Source organism: Lineus longissimus, chromosome 10 (assembly GCF_910592395.1).
Source record: "Lineus longissimus chromosome 10, tnLinLong1.2, whole genome shotgun sequence".
In the NCBI taxonomy this organism is placed as follows: domain Eukaryota; kingdom Metazoa; phylum Nemertea; class Pilidiophora; order Heteronemertea; family Lineidae; genus Lineus; species Lineus longissimus.
In genome coordinates this window covers 1,974,563-1,990,426 of record NC_088317.1, presented here as the reverse complement: position 1 = coordinate 1,990,426, position 15,864 = coordinate 1,974,563, and the positions used below count along the sequence as shown (strand labels likewise).

The 15,864-nt window shown below is 41.1% G+C and overlaps 3 protein-coding genes across 6 annotated transcripts in view; 2 read left to right on the top strand and 1 right to left on the bottom strand.

Moving 5' to 3' along the window:
• The first annotated feature begins 35 nt into the window (after positions 1–35).
• On the top strand, positions 36–10,453 carry LOC135494507 (ecto-NOX disulfide-thiol exchanger 2-like). The gene is made up of 13 exons (XM_064782546.1): positions 36–155; positions 649–921; positions 1,115–1,245; positions 1,489–1,630; positions 1,938–2,144; positions 2,610–2,849; positions 3,212–3,424; positions 5,953–6,059; positions 7,377–7,500; positions 7,696–7,859; positions 8,158–8,211; positions 8,442–8,670; positions 9,047–10,453. The coding sequence occupies exons 1-13, from the start codon at positions 128–130 to the stop codon at positions 9,250–9,252; spliced, it is 2,118 nt and encodes a 705-aa protein (XP_064638616.1). The 5' UTR covers positions 36–127; the 3' UTR covers positions 9,253–10,453.
• Positions 10,454–11,264: 811 nt separating this feature from the next.
• On the bottom strand, positions 11,265–12,535 carry LOC135494859 (centrosomal protein of 19 kDa-like). The gene is made up of 2 exons (XM_064783162.1): positions 12,431–12,535; positions 11,265–12,235 (listed from the first exon to the last, which is right to left on the bottom strand). The coding sequence occupies exons 1-2, from the start codon at positions 12,442–12,444 to the stop codon at positions 11,734–11,736; spliced, it is 516 nt and encodes a 171-aa protein (XP_064639232.1). The 5' UTR covers positions 12,445–12,535; the 3' UTR covers positions 11,265–11,733.
• A 169-nt stretch (positions 12,536–12,704) lies between these two features.
• Positions 12,705–15,864, top strand: part of LOC135494441 (guanine nucleotide exchange factor DBS-like) — a 29,222-nt gene continuing 26,062 nt past the window's right edge. For 2 of the 4 annotated variants that reach the window (XM_064782413.1, XM_064782412.1), the window contains exon 1: positions 13,681–14,437. In XM_064782413.1, the coding sequence (XP_064638483.1) occupies positions 14,101–14,437 (337 nt within the window). In that variant the 5' untranslated portion in view covers positions 13,681–14,100. Of the gene's footprint in view, positions 12,879–13,680; positions 14,438–15,864 lie in introns of those variants that run through there. The other 2 variants (XM_064782418.1, XM_064782414.1) reach the window with 2 other exon arrangements.

The following is a 15,864-nucleotide window of genomic DNA, read 5'->3' as shown; positions in this document are numbered from 1 at the left end:
TCCAGAACAGTCCAAATCGCAGGCCCTCTATTGGGCTATATAGTAACTAACAAAATTATTTTTGTCATAAAAATATGCAATAAACGTCGATTTACGCCGCTCAAAGACTCTAAAATCACAATCCAAAATGTCACAACAATATCCATATATGCAAGGTGTGTAATTAAACCGAAAAACATGTATTATATGGAGCGAATTGAGTGTTTGCTACCCACACAAAGATCTTGGATGGAGGCTGTACACATGCATTGCATGTACATCCTCCGCACACCATCACCATGTACTTGGACTCATTGTAATATGTCACATTATTTCTATGATTGTTTTGTAATGTATATGCTGCGAAAATGTAATCTAGAATAGAAGGGAATGCTTCGCGCTTCAATCAACTTGTATTTTTACGTCCATCCAAGGGTAGTGGCTAGTGGCCCTGCCCCTCCCCTCCCTGGCCCGGCCTACAGTCACGATAATGATGAACGGCAGGCAAATCAGCGACGTTGCAAAGGTTCTTAAGTTGCAGCCATGCCGTGGTGCATAACTTTCAAAGGCAACGTCATGTCGACAATGACTGTTTCTGATCTGTGAATAGATTGTCATGAAAACGGGGCCAGCCAAAGCAATATTCATTGCGATACTGTTCTTTTTCAGGTCCTGGTCCAATGGGGCACATGCACCACCAGCACCATGGTGGAAACATGGGCGGTCATGGTGGCATGGGTCACAACCACAGTGGCATGGCAGGTGGTCATGTGGGGATAGGTGGCATGATAGACGTAGACCCTTTAACCAACAATCAACCCTTACAATTCAACCCGAACAAGGGTAAACCACCTATGCCAATTCCTGGGAAGGGTGGTGATGACATGGTGTTGGATGATGGAAGTGACCCGGGCGATATCCCCATGAATAGTATGATGAAAGGTAAGGCAATCAAAAGTTCACATCTGGGCCTCGAAGCCTTGAAATGAAATTATATTGATGATGCTCAAGCTCAAGCTCAGCGAGGTTAGGAACCAGCTTGGGATGAGATACCTGGATCTCCAAAAGCTGTCATCCAAAATCTTCCTAGTTAGCACCATACAGAGCGTACTCACATGTGCTCATATTTTTTCAGTTGACGATCAGAAAGCCGGCCAAGGCAACATGCAAATGGGACCAGGGATGATGGGTATGGGATATGGTCCTCTAAACAACATGATGGGAGACCCCAGTATGATGATGATGGGACCAATGGGATTTGGCCAGGTACGTATCTGCTGACTTCAGTTCTATGGCAGCCATGGCCCATGGCCTAGTTAACTACGCTTAGAGAACATTTACTTTAAAAAAACATGACATATGACTTATAATGACAAGTATGTGATCCTGATTACAGTAGTACTTTGAACTTTTGAGTTTGAACATGAGGCCATTACACTTCCATAAACTCTGATGTTCTCGGTAGTTATATGAAACTTCTTCAATTCAAAATCCACCTCTTCATTTCAGTTTGGCGGCTACATGGGTCCAGGCCCAATGGGTCCAGGTGGGCCTATGATGGGAGGTCCCCCCGGTCCACCTCCCCCCGAATATCCGGATCAGAGAGACCCAATAAAATGCGATAGCTGTACTCTGTTTCCACCACCACCAGGTAAGACTAAATTAGTCAATCAAGTTGACGCTATCCAGGCCTGTAGCTAGGTTTTTGGGGGGCAAAACACCTCTTGTCCGCAGCCACTCTGAAAAATTTACCAAAATTTGCATGAAAAGCCCCTTCCCTGTATCTACAGCCTTGCTATCTTGCGAGATGTGTATTTGGTTGCAGAGGTATGATACTTAATGCATCATTTCAAATCTCCAGTATAAAATCAGGAAAGAGAAGAAATGAAAGCTGTGTCATTATTCATTGTGTGGCTAATATTCCATTAACTGTAACCATGGTAAATTTTGATTGACAGGTGCCCCGCCGAGATCAACAAGAGAGCGCCCTCTGGGATGCCGTACGGTTTTTGTTGGCAGTTTACCCGAGAAGATGACGGAGGAGGCAATAAGGGAAATCTTCAGCCACTGCGGCAACATATACAGCATAAGACTCAGCAAGAAGAACTTTGCTCACATTAGGTTCGAATCGGAGGAAGGTGTGGAACAGGCCATATCATATTCTGGTAAGATTCTGAGAGTAAAGGGTGGAAAGTTTTGAGTACCTTCTTTCATGAAGTACTACACCATCGCCATCTTTAGGGCAAGAGTGAAACTGAAAATACCAAACGATCTTTTCAGTTCCTACCTTGCCCTAAAGATGGCGATGGCGTAGTAGCCCCGAAGATGGCGATGGCGTAGTTCTTTCATGTACTACGCCATCGCCATCTTTAGGGCAAGAGTGGAACTGAAAATACCAAACGATCTTTTCAGTTCCTACCAGTGGATTATTGCTGCTGTGGGCAGTTATAATACGAGTTATTCTTTTGTTGGCGGTTGTTTCCTTGACGTGGGGGAAGGTCACTGATAGTGGACCCCATACCTCCGGCAGAAATCCAATAGGGCTGTAACACCAGTAATAATAATAATGATGATGATGATGGAAACATTGACTTTACAAAGGATTTGTTTAGGCCGCACTCCCTTTTTAGGTTGGCGACTAAAGGTTGGAGATGAGGAAATCGAAGACCGGACAAACACAAGTCGTGTTCATGTTGATTACGCCCAGGCGCGTGACGACCAGTATGAATGGGAATGTCACCAGAGACAGCTAGCTCGAGAACATCGCCATCGCCAGCGCATGGAAGAAGAACGTCTCCGACCGCCCAGTCCACCACCTATTATTCATTTCAGTGAACATGAAGCAGCCATGCTTGTCGAGCATTTAAAAGGTTAGATAAATCCCATTGTGTGATATTGTGTTACTGTTAACTACCAAATTTACTAGTCACAAGAATATAAAAAATTGCCAAAAAAAATTTTGGTTGAAAAAATTAAATTTAAGAAATTTGCTATTTAACCAAAACCGCAAAAATTTTAATTTTTTCCTGAGATTTTAAATTCTTCAGAAATTTTTATTTTTGTAGAAATTTTCGCAAATTGCAAAAATGAAAACTATTTTGAATTTTTCAGAAATTTTAAATTTTTCCGAAATTTTTATTTTTTCCAAAGTTTTCACAAATTGCAAAAATAAAAACTACTTTATGATTTTAATTTGGAAATCGAAGGGTTAACTTGACCTTCTCCATGACAGGTGACGACACGTTCATGAAAGCCACCCAAGTCCTGATGACATGGTTAGAGCGTGGAGATTGCAACCGGCGCTCAGCGAACACATTCTACAGCATGGTGCAAAGTACAAATTCTCACGTGCGTCGTTTGATGAACGAAAAACACTCACATGAGGAGGAGTTAAATATCGTGAAGGAGAAATTCAAGCTCAGAATGAATGGAATCTTGAGGCAGTGTAAGTCTAAATCCTTGTTTTAGATTTTCTATAAGTAAAAAGACAATAAAATATTAAGATTTCAATTTGATCATTTGGTAGGTATACTGCTTGTAAGGTAAAGTGGTGCAATTATAGCCATGCTACAATTATAACTCCAACAGTGTAGAACTAAGAAGACAATGCACATTAATGAAAACAGGTGACTATTGTACCACCGTACCTTACTAAGAAACCTCTTTATTTGCGAAGACATTTTGGACCATCCCGCTTCCTCGTTAACAGTCTGCCTCAAAAAATATTCCATCACTTCTTTATCAAAAGTTTACTACAAACCCTTCAGGAATGCCATTCAAACCATTCATGTTATCACTGTCCAAAATTTCTCCAAAACATTGAGGTTTAAAAGTACTTCACTGAGGTCCCATCAACCAAAGAAGTTCTTCCTTATATGTTTGATGCTTGTATTATTATACAATTTACAACAGTGTAAGTTATTTCAGGAGTTCTCAGCCAGACCTTGGACGAACCGGTACCTCTTTGTGTCAGTCAAAATTTCTAATGAGTAAGTTTGACAGGTTCAGGTCAGCCAAACTACTTTTCTTTCAGGAAGACAACCACTTGTGTTTGGTGTCGCGTTTGTGTGAAATCTCTTGATAAAAATCTTTCTCAAGTGTAAGTTATTTCAGGTTTGAGGCGGACGTGACGGATGAAACCAAGTTTCCTTGTGTAAGTTACTGTAGACCCTGTTCTATTTGCTGCCATTGATTTTTGTACTAATAGGGGGCTGTCAGAGTGGCACAGTGGAATCATCATCACCTTTGAGGGCCCAGGTTCGATTCTCGGTCGGTCCTGGTTTACTCATGTGATAGATACAGTGACTCTATCTGACAGAATCGGTTGCCTTGTCTCCACCTCAAGTAAAAGAAGTTCCCAGGGAAAGGTGCTCAGTAAATGGCTGAAGTCTATCTGGCTAGCAAACATTATGAGGTCTACAGTATATCAGGCAGCAGATCTCAGACTGTCAATCAAATTAGTGAGTGTTCGTCTGCAAGTTATTTAGTTTGGTGGGAGAAACAGTATCGGTACCAGAATCAGTAAGCTGATTTTTACAGTGTTGTAATATTAGTATTAAAAACAGCGATGACTTCCATAGGACCCACCTTCCTATGAAACTTGTAGAGGACACTCAATTGTGCAAGTTCATGTGAGTCAAGTCAGGCAAAGTTATTTTTTTCAGGGAAGAATTGAACATCATCACCTTCCGACAATGGATTGAGTAGTCTAGTCTGGATTAACCCTTTTACTGCCTGTACTCACTTCTCTCACAGAATGATGTGAAAAATTGTCTGGAATCAACTAATTTGGGACCAATTTGTGTCCATAATAGAAAGGTGTCCATAATAGAGAGGTGTTCGCTAAGCGACGTTCCACTGTACTTTGTTCTTTTTTTTCTTAAAAAAATGTCACCCCTTCCTATATGACCCGGCAGTGAAAGGGTTAAGGGTTTTCCTACTGTCTCCACTTCTCCTGAGCAGGTGTCAATTAGTGCAGTGTCAAGTCTAAAATGTGAGGGGAATCTCTTACCGGCATGTGGTTGGGGTTTACGGCTGAAACTCTCTGCTTAACAGGGTGCCAACAAGTTGACTGTGATACAAAAATGTTGTAGACACCAGTCATCTCTAAAAAGAGACAGAACATATTTCCAATGATGTTCACTCCTTGATCACCACCAAGAGTGGTTCTCATTGTGTATGAGCCTTATGTGTTACGATATCATGCATTGGTAGGCTACCTGAATGAGTCCTGTGACCACCTGGCAGTGATTCCCTGCCTTAAAGTGTCCCCTCACATTTTATACACTGCCAGTTTGATATTTGTTCTTCTTGTTCCCAATGCTCTCTTGCCAAATGAAGAAAACGTGACAGGTATAGAAATTTCGAGCTACTTAAGAACTAAACATAGTTTAGGACCCATGTTTACAAAATTTGACTTACATATTTTTGAATACTTGAAACATTTGATACAAAAAGTGCATTTCAGTGGAATCCCGATTGGTACTTCTGTGAAATTCTATCCCTGACGCGATGGGCTGCTTTCCAAGTGACACTCATATCATTGACTTCAGCGGTCTCCACCGACCCAGTGTGATATCAGTATCGCTTCAATAGCCAATCATGACAGGCTAAGAAAATGACACCTCGGTTTATATGGTTCTCCTTAACTGACTGAACAGTCAATGGCCAAAGCCAAACTAGAGGCTAAACGGTGGCAGACTGCCTTCTCAGGGTCACTCTGCAGGGAACCTTAGATGTGTATTTTCAAATGCATACAACATAGCATTAGGGTTGAAAATGTGACAGATTCATAAAGGAAAACCAAGAAAAGATGTTTGGTGTCATTTTCTAGGCCATCTCCATTCAAGTCTGTGCGTGTATCTGATTAGATGAAACCGCTGATGGAATGAGGTAATATGCAGGTCTAGGGTCACGTATTAGTGCATTTAAAGGTTATGGTAATCCATACATGTATGTGCTTCTGTATTTAAGTCGAACAAATCGAAAAAGTCTTTGGAGCCGCCTCCAAGCAGAAGGCCTGGGACCATTTTTCTAAGGCACAGCGCAAGAATCTTGATTTGTGGAGTAAACAGGCACAGGTAGGTCCTTCGGATGGAAGGTAACGCAAGTCTTCTACACTTCTGGAGTTACAATTTGGGTTGAGAATGTGTTTGTCCCCTCAACGTTTGCGATGAGCTCAGAACTGATTGGCAGAGTTAGGCAGTGTCAGTTTGGCAGAGTTAGGTAGTGTCAGTTTGGCAGAGTTAGGCAGTGTCAGTTTGGCAGTGTAGGTGTTAAAGGGAAGGCTTCAGGAGTTGCTACGAAAGATGCAATTTGAGAAGGACGGTTTATCGCAGGATTTCAAGCTTACTGCAAAGATGAAGCGACAGTGCTAATTTTTCCCAGTTCTAACTTGTAGAGTAAGGAAAGAAAGTTAGGCTAGGATGCATTACCAATTTGTGTAAAGTTCTCAAGCTGTTTGGTAAGAAACTAAAAATTAGAGACAGTACCTTAAGTTGGTGTGGTAAGAAACATCTCGGACCACTTGAAGAGAGGACCAATGTTCATCAAATCCCCTGATGTTGCTGTACAGAAGTTGATATTGGTAAGGGTTGGTAAAGACAGAATTGACTTATGGACGTATTCTGGTGTAAAGATTCTGAAAGCCACAATCTGGAAATGTATTTGCTAGGTTCTGTCATTCAGCAAGGTGTGCATATGCACTCATTGGTATTGGTATTAAAGATTCCATGCTTTAGAACCTTCATGTACTGATGTAGACATCTCTCTAGTAGGGACACCTTCTTTACTAAAGAGACCACATCTGTTCCCAAACTTGTAACTGGGACACCTGTGATCAGGACACCTCTCAATATGTACAGCATTTGTCAGGTGTCCTTTATAAGAGAGAGGTTCTACTGTACTGTTAACATCCAAAGGTAGGTGACTCAGAGCTGCAGGCCAGAACTCCTTGAAACCTGAGGTCCAAGACCATGACTGCCGTCACAATCTGCTGTCCGAGTCTGCTACAAGTTCACAGCGGTCCTATGTACAAACCGCAGCCTGACTGGATGTATGAAATGGATTCGTCAAGGCCTTTGTCCAGGCATTTTCATAGCGGACAACAACGGAACACCCCAAAAAAAGTCTTTAGACACCGTCCAACAGTGTACGTGAGATCGGTGGGAAGTTACAAGTTAGCAAGTATTGATAATGAAAGGAGTGTAGTTAAGCTGTGGAGGTTATCAGCTCATTATCATTTGACAAAATGGTGACTGGATTCCATCCTCATGGAGGGGTGTCCAGCTTCTAGATAGTACTGCTGAAGTGTGTGTCGGTGAAAACGACCGCTATGAAACTTTAATCCTGGGAAACCACCCTCGTTACATTTGTTTCATCTCGTAATTTTCTTGCAGGAAATAAAGCAACAATCCCAGGATGAATTCCTAAGTGATCGGAAAGAAGACGAGATGGAAATGTCTGACTCTGAGGACGGGGATCCTGCTCCTAAGAAAAAGAAAATGGATGTCGGTGCTACAAGTAAGTTGTTTTTTTAGGGTGTTTGTTGAATGGAAATCGTAAGTATGATATAACTTCATTATAGTTATCACAAGATTTCATGTGGGAACCCTTGTGTTTAAGGATGAGTCATATTTGAGAAACAGGCCGTGACTAGGTCATCAACTTTATGTTCTATTTTGATGATGTTGTATGAACGCCCATTGTTTCTCACAGCCAATCAGTTCCACCAGCTGAAAGAAGAAAACGACAGCCTGAAATGTCAGCTTGAGGCTTACAGGAATGAAGTGGATATTGCCAAACATGAAGTCAGTGACTTGGTGCAGCAGAAGACAGCCCACCTCAAGGTTTTACAGCATGCGTTACATAATACACAACAGGTGTGTTTGCATATTACAGTATCTCATTATCATCATTTTTGCAAGGGCATATCAATCAATCAGTCATTTACGGTTTCCTTTGAGTTTTGCTGGAGATGTTTATTCTACAGAATAGGTTACACTTTAACCCTAAAATCGAAGTTGTCATAAGGTGACTGTAATTTACCCTACTCTCAGAATTCAAGTCGTTTACTGCCTTGTGATACAAGATCTGCTCCAAACTTTAAACCTGAACTCGTGCCTCAAAGTCTGCAATCACTGGCACTAAAATTTGAAACATCGAATACTTTTCTTTCAGCATTTATTGGAGGAAAAACAAAAACAACAGAAGGATGTAGAAGAGATCAAGAATGTAAGTTTCTTTCTCAAATACACTTCGTTCTCCCCCATCTGTGACCAATCAATAAAACCTAAGAAGGTCAGCATCAAGTCGAATCTGTGTGGGCTTGAAGACATAAGAGGGGGCTCACAAATATCATACACAAACTTTGAGACATTTGTCAATTGAGTATTGCTGGTGTTAATACTTTCTTGTGCAACAACCTGGACTTCAGAATAGTTTTAGCTTAAATTTTGTTTCAGCTTAAGAAAACATTAGCAGAAAAAGAGCTCCAACTCCAGCTGCAGTCCCAGCAGAAAAAACAGACTGAAAAGGGTGAAGAAAATGATATCGATAAGAAGGATGATTCGGTGAAAGATTTGGCCTCGACGTCTGATGATACTGCGTCTGCTAGTGTGGGAAGTTCGGTCCGGGTTGAGCCAGTCATTGTGACGTCATCTGGTTTGACAGAAAAGGAAGCAAGATATGTTGGTGAGTTCTCTCCTGTGAGAGGTGTGTTGACAAGCTGGATGTATGACTGGGGTTTGCTCAATGTTAGAAAGATTGGTCCCACCTTGCACTGGGACCCGGTTTAGAATCTCTGGAGGACCAGGATTTGTAACTCTGGAGAGCATGCGTTCATGCCAGGTGCCTGTGACAGGCGATCAGTGTCATACCATGTAATGACAGGTTTTATCCTCAGACCAGATATCTTTTGGTCACTGATAGCAGCAGTTACAATTGGAGATCACACCGATTTACATCACCTGTCAGCACAACACTTATATGTAGGTGAATGCAAGACCCGTAGTGCAATCAAATCTGGCAAATGATAATATGACTTAGTAATCTACTCTTCATTTTTCAGGTGTGATTTCCACTTTCCTTCACGTTCATCCGTTCGGTGCGAACATTGACTACATCCACTCATTCCTAATGAGACTCAGCATCAAGATACGCTCGAGTGAGATCGAAGAACTTTTAGAGAAACTGCCAACAGTGTTTAAACAGGACTTTCATGGTGTTGGGGCTTCTATTGAGAAGCGATGGAAATTCATTGGTTTTGATATCTGAAAATATGGACTTGGTCAATAAGTTTGAAGCAGTTGTGTATAAACTGGATTTTCACAGCGTCGGTGGTGAAAATTCATTGAATTTGACATCAAAGACCCCGGATTTTGTCAAGGATTTTCAGCATTATTAAGAGAAGTACTTAACCGACTCTTGCAGTTTCAGTTAGAGTATGGTGTCCCTGAATAGGACTGTCTAAGCTTCAGTTCAGAAGTGAGAGAAATTCATTGCAATTGATATCTAAGACTTGGGACTGTGTCAAAGTTTTGACTGAGGAGTGTTGGAAATGCATTATATTTGGTCCCTCAGACTTGGACTGAATCAAAGTTTCTATTGAGAAGCAGTGACAATTCTTCACTTTGATATTGGAGACAATAAGAATATGCTCGAGTGTGTGATCCGAGTCACCAGATTGCACAAGTTGATTTTCTTTGGCCTTGAAAAGCTTGAGACCGCAGAGTGCAATCTGGTGACGATCACACACGTGCCGACGTGGGAAGTATTATATTTATCATATACCACATATATTCCCAGAAATACCAAGAAAATGTTGATCAAAAGGCAAAATTTGTAATTTTTTTGGCCAAAAATCTCTTATGACGTGAATGCGTCATGGAAGACGTGCAAGTTTTGAGGTAACGACGTCAAGACTTCACGCCGATGTCGAAAGTCAACAGTTAAGGAATGCCGGTGTCACTCTCGTCCACCGTCGTTGATCCCATCAGAGAATCATATCTACTGTCGTTTATGTGGGAAGATGGCTTGTGGCTGTGCTGAACCTGTTTTGACAGCTAAAGCAAGTCATTAATTATCTCTATCAAATTTCCTTTGTTTGATACTGATTACCTTCCAAAGGCATGAAAACCAATCAATTACAGGACCCATTAGTGAAATTGGTTTAGGCGACAGTGGCGTTGTCTCGCGGCAGAAGATAAAACTGAAATCTTTGTCCAAAACGCTCAGTTCCAATATTAACCGCTAGATAGCACCACTGTCGCCTCAGTCACTTTAGGTCTCGTTGGGGAGTTTTCCCAAATGTACGCGACCATGACGTGCCCCATTAACAGGACGTAACATGCTTCCAAAGTGATTGCATGAGGACAACCCATTTGTATCGTATATCACTGGAAACGCCCGATTCCACTGGTTCTGCAGGATGTTAAATCGGGCATTTTATTTCTTTAAATAAATCATAAGCGTCGCATTTTCTCCTAGCTCTGTTTACCATCCCAAATGGCAATATTGCCAATTGGGCCGGACAATCACGGAAAACCCCAAATATTATACATTTCTTCCTGAAAGATTCTTACAGTGACCTTTCTCCCGTGAAAGACAGTTGCTTACGCTACACACAAAAAAAAAAAAAACGGGGGTCAACCATTGAACTTTTGAGATATGTTGAATTTTGCACAAATCAGCAAAAAACGCACCAACTGCAACTGGCACTGGACAGCATTTCAACACGGGGCCGACGCACATCCAAAGTTCAGTGTACACATACGTCGGCAACAACAGTAAAATGCGGAGTTTCTTGTTAGCCGCCTATTGAGTAGCGCTCCAGGTTTCAGAAACTCCAAGAAAACATGTCTTTGCAAAAACAACTGCTAAATCAACATTGGCGTATTATGAGGACCAAGAAATCAATGATCTTTTAGGAACTATGGGTTAGCCGCGCATGAATACAAAAAAGTCCCTAATGAGACCTTAGGCGACTGTAACGCTGTCTCGGCACACCAGTGCAAGGCATCTCCAGCAGGCCTCTTGTCCCACCCTGTACCATACACTAGGGACAACGGCACAATCTGTCCAACTGTATACAAGGGTGATGGCACAAGCCACCTTGGCAGGACAATTACCCAACCAGAGCATTGTTCAAGGGACAATACCACAATTTGTCCTTTTAATAGCCTTGTATGTTTATTTCATTTGTATGATCATTGGGGATTCCTAAGGAGCGCCCTCCTCACTCATTAATAACAATGCTCAAGGAATAGATAAATGAAAACCATACTACATTAATTAGTAATGATATTGTTTATTACACATTATAAAAGTATCAAAATATCGCAACAAACATGGTTAAGTTTTGCAAGCTTCATCACGAGCTAAACGAGTGTAATTAGTAATAACGTGGACGGTATCCGAGTGTTAATGAAGACACATTATGTAACTACTGCACAGAGATTTTTTCCATAATAAGGGCTCAAGATAACCTGGTCTTTTGAAGCAGGAAACATGGCCTGGGACCCTCAATTTTGAAATAGTTAACTTAAAAACTGTTCCTGAGATTTTGTCAAACGTTTGTTGGGCTACCAGGAAAAATTTGATATGATAGACTTTTCTCTGACATTTCTATACAACAATATGAAAAACCCTTTACTTCAGAAGAAATAAGTTTGTGAGCATTTACTGTTCATATATTATATACTTGTTGACTTTGGCAAATTCAAAAATGGTCATTTGAATCACAAAAATCAACTATTTTTAGAAATCTGAATTGTTATCATCAGAGTCCCAGCCACTCGTTTCCACAGCAACCTCAGGAAAGTCAACTTCCACTTCATAAGTAAAATCCGGATCGCCAGGCTTTTTCTGATTTTTTTCGAACGTCTCGTTCATTATTGCCTTTTTCCTTTTGAGAACATCATCGTCAACTTTATTTAGATCCTCATCTGGATCAACCATATTCAACACTTCACTTTTCTTCAAACTTTCCTGCAGGGCTATACCGTTTAGTTTGTCATGAATCAACTGAATCATTTTGAGTAGCTGACTCTGCGGAAGATTCTCCAAATATCTTGCATGTCTTGGATTTCCGCGTAAATCCTTTGCACATTGTTCAACTGATGACCACTTTGAGAAGTTTCTCAGTGGCATTGTTCGCCTCCTCAACTTTCCTGACTTTGACACAACATAGTCCAGGATGATCGAGGGGGGATTGTACTTTATTCCACATTTCTTTAACTTGTACTGCGGAGACGACATTCTGAAATGAAAGAAAGATGAACAATTATGAGTGAATGCAAATGGGACAGCAACATCTTTCTTGGGACACACTGTATGTTCAGTGTGTGATCGACAAAAATGGGATGCAATTTACTAATTTTCGGCCACAAAAATAAAGTTCATGGTAATTTTTGAAAAGTATGCTACTTCATAACACAAGAGAAATTATACTTACGTAGAAAATAACATGAAAAGTTAGGTAGAAAGCCTACTTTATTCGGTTTATTTCATAAAAATTTCGTAAAAAATCTTCCGGTTTTATATTGTTTTTTTCGTTTTTGTCGATTTCCAACGCTACCGTTGTGGGCCCGAAAGACGTGATTGTGTCTTTGTCACGCTTTATCCTGGTTGCTTATATCACATAAAAACATGATTGTGTAAATTCACACAAAAACATGATTGCCGAATCACATAAAAGCAGGATTAATAGTACACGGTTTAGCTTGAATGAAACAAATCCCAAGTTCATTGCAATGAGACATAACGCCTTAGGGACAAAAATTAATGCCACACCAGGTATTCAGGTCATGTGATCTATTTGTTTACAAATCAAAATGGTGGCCGATTTCTAAATTTTCAGGATTTACTCCAAATTAATCCTCTTTCTAATGAGATTGACAAAGGTAAACACTTTTTTAAGTACATAACTATCTTTTCAAATGTATTTTTATCAATTCGGTGTACTTGGTAGTATCTAAATTTCTTTTATATTGAAGATTAAATTGAAGACACTGATAAACGTGTCAAATTTACATTGTGATGACTGATCTGATGTGTAGCCTACATACATAAACATTAGAGGGCAGGCCAGGTATTAACCAAGTGCAGTGGCGCCACCCCAACCACCAGCAATTGATATAATGATGATTGGCCGATTACCAATTAGCATATCCGCGAATCATTAATGGATAATGATTTTGTAGTCGCCAGTAAAAAGTCCAGAGGCCTATTTGGTTGTCATGGACTTGGTAAAATTCGTTATTGGGTGGGACCACCTGTCAATGTGTGAGTCATCACTTCAGTGGTGTGAATCCTTTGTAAAAGCGCATGGCCTAATGACCCTAGGCTAATATATGTTCTCTGATGTGACAGAATCACTACATTTAGTACATAGCCTGCCCTAGGCGTTGCCCACCTAGGAGTAGGACCTAGGCTAGGGTCGAGGGGGGGGGTAGGGGGAAGTTTCTTTGATATCACACTGAGAAAATCCCTCCGGGCCGAGCTGAAATTCTATGCAGCGGACCTCATCTCTCAGCGGACACCTCTCTATAAAGGACCCCCTCTCTAATAAATACGGACGTCCTTATTAGAGAGGTTCTACTGTAGGCCTACAATGTAAGTTGGTCGTTATTTGATTTGATGACCACAATGTAAGTTCCGGGTGAGAATCACCCGAGCTGAAGATAGGCAGACTGATTTTCATGGATCAATACCATAATGAATGGTTGCCATGTGGACTGGGTTAAGATATTCTGTGAATCGCATTATGCTAGCATTGGTAATGTTCACGATACTAGCGATAGCTGATGTACAGAGGCTGACTAGCATACTGCACTGGTTACATGGGTAGGTGTATAGGCTAGAGGACTTTGAGATATTGCGTTATAGTATTTCGTAATTTGTGGATTTCGGAGGTTTTATGGGTTCGTGTTTAGGATGAAGGACTCTCTACCGTACCCAATCTTAGGAATCTCCTGAACTTATCATGTATTGTCTTTGATATCAAGGATTTTATGTCTTTTGGAGTTTAGATTCGTCACTAGCTAAGCCACCTCGGAAAATGCCAGTTTCATTTCACAGGATAAGTAGCTGTTTTATGACACTGGAACGATGTAGCCTAAAATTATGATCGAAATGCCGAGCAACTGCACCTCGTCGACAACAGAGATTGAGACAGAAATTCAACACTTTGTTGATTCTTTCAAGAAAATCAACCGTTCCACATCTTGGCATGCCTGGGCGGAAAGACCTGCTACCCTGAATTTTGTCGACGATTTCAGTGTAGGTTTTCCCACGACGTCATCTGGGGACACTGGGACATATGGGACCACTTCGGGTGAAAGCCCGTTATCAGCGAGTAGAATTGAGGGTCTAGATGGTTCGGAGAATTCACCGAGCCCAACAGGGACCGGGAGTAGCATCTTCGACACGTGTTCGGAGGGGAGTCCCAGTTTACTAACAGGTAGGATCCATTATTTTGAATTGAAGTGTAATCTAGTTAAGAGCCCTCCTACATGTACATGCTGGGTTTATTCAATCCAGTCATGAAAAACAGGCATGACAGCGTTTTGGTGCATCCCTGTCCTGGCTGACATTTGTGTAAATATCAAACATATCGCCTTACTGAAATATGGGGTGACTGTCATGAGATCAGGCCTACACAGTGACATGTTCGGCATGTTCTTTAAAACAGCTTCCCTGATGTACAGTTGAACCTCACTATTAAGGACACCCTTCGGACATTGTGGCTCCTGACTGATTTTATGACAGTCACTTATCTGTATTTCATGACTTCCTGGTCCTTGCGAGTTAGACATAAGAAATTCAAATGAGATACGTTGATATCAAATACACAACACATTGAAGGATTATGATGGGATGATGTAAAATTAGATATGACGCAGAACAGTCACGGCAGTGAGCCGCATTTATGCAGAAAAAATCAATAGTGCTCGGAAAGCGTGCTCAGGCTACCTGTGACATGGACGAGGTGTATTGAACGGTACCTGTCATTCTCTTACTTCAAAATGACTACCTGTTACCGGTTTTGGGAGAAGACACAGAAAATGAGTGGGGGGGGGGGGGGATGGAGGTGAAATTTGATAGATAGTAGATCAGCCATATATCATAAAACTCCCATTGGCCATTTTATTGCTGTAATCAATTCTGTTATTGTTCCATCATTGTTGACGCCCATCAAAAAGACAGCGGAGAACACTCGATGTTATGTTGCTTTTATTCTGGCAGTGCTTGGTTGGCAGATTTATGACAGGGCTATGTCATGTTTCCATGGCAACGGCTAACGAATAGCAAACTGATTCCTTCATATTATGGTGTAATTATGGAAGGGCTTTTGTGGTTGATATGGAGAATAGTGGAAACAAGATGATTTGCCTTTGATGTGATTGGCGCAGATGATAAGTTACCATTTTGCTTTTGGTTGGAAATATTGTTTCCAGGTGTCAAGGAGTTGAAGGGAGCAATCATATTGGGGAATACAATTGTCATACTTGTTGTGAACTGGGCTGTCTGGAGGGAAGGTTGTCCAAGCTCTTGCCAAAGCCATTTCCCCTCCAACATTACAACAGAATACAGATAAATGAAAATGGGGGTTGATTTATTGAAGAGTTAAGAGCTACATGTAATGTATACTGAAATTCATTAGTCTCATCAACACATCCAAATGGATTTTATGATGTGGATGAATGCTTAGAAACTTGAATGAGTTAACAGAATTAATCCCAAGATTAGGATGTTATAGACAGAGATCAATATGTCAAGAGAACAACATACCGTTTGCGTCAGTGTGGTGCGATCGTTATTCATCATGACCCAAGGTCAATGGCGTACAGCTTCTGTGGTGATGAATAAGGCTGGAATTAATCAACG

Bases quoted from the DNA above. Each gene is read 5' to 3' on its own strand.
- LOC135494507 (XM_064782546.1), top strand. From the start codon at position 128: ATGTCACAACAATATCCATATATGCAAG. The intron at 1,631-1,937 runs GTAAGACTAAAT...TTTGATTGACAG, and splicing joins TCTGTTTCCACCACCACCAG to GTGCCCCGCCGAGATCAACA. The intron at 7,501-7,695 runs GTAAGTTGTTTT...TGTTTCTCACAG, and splicing joins AATGGATGTCGGTGCTACAA to CCAATCAGTTCCACCAGCTG.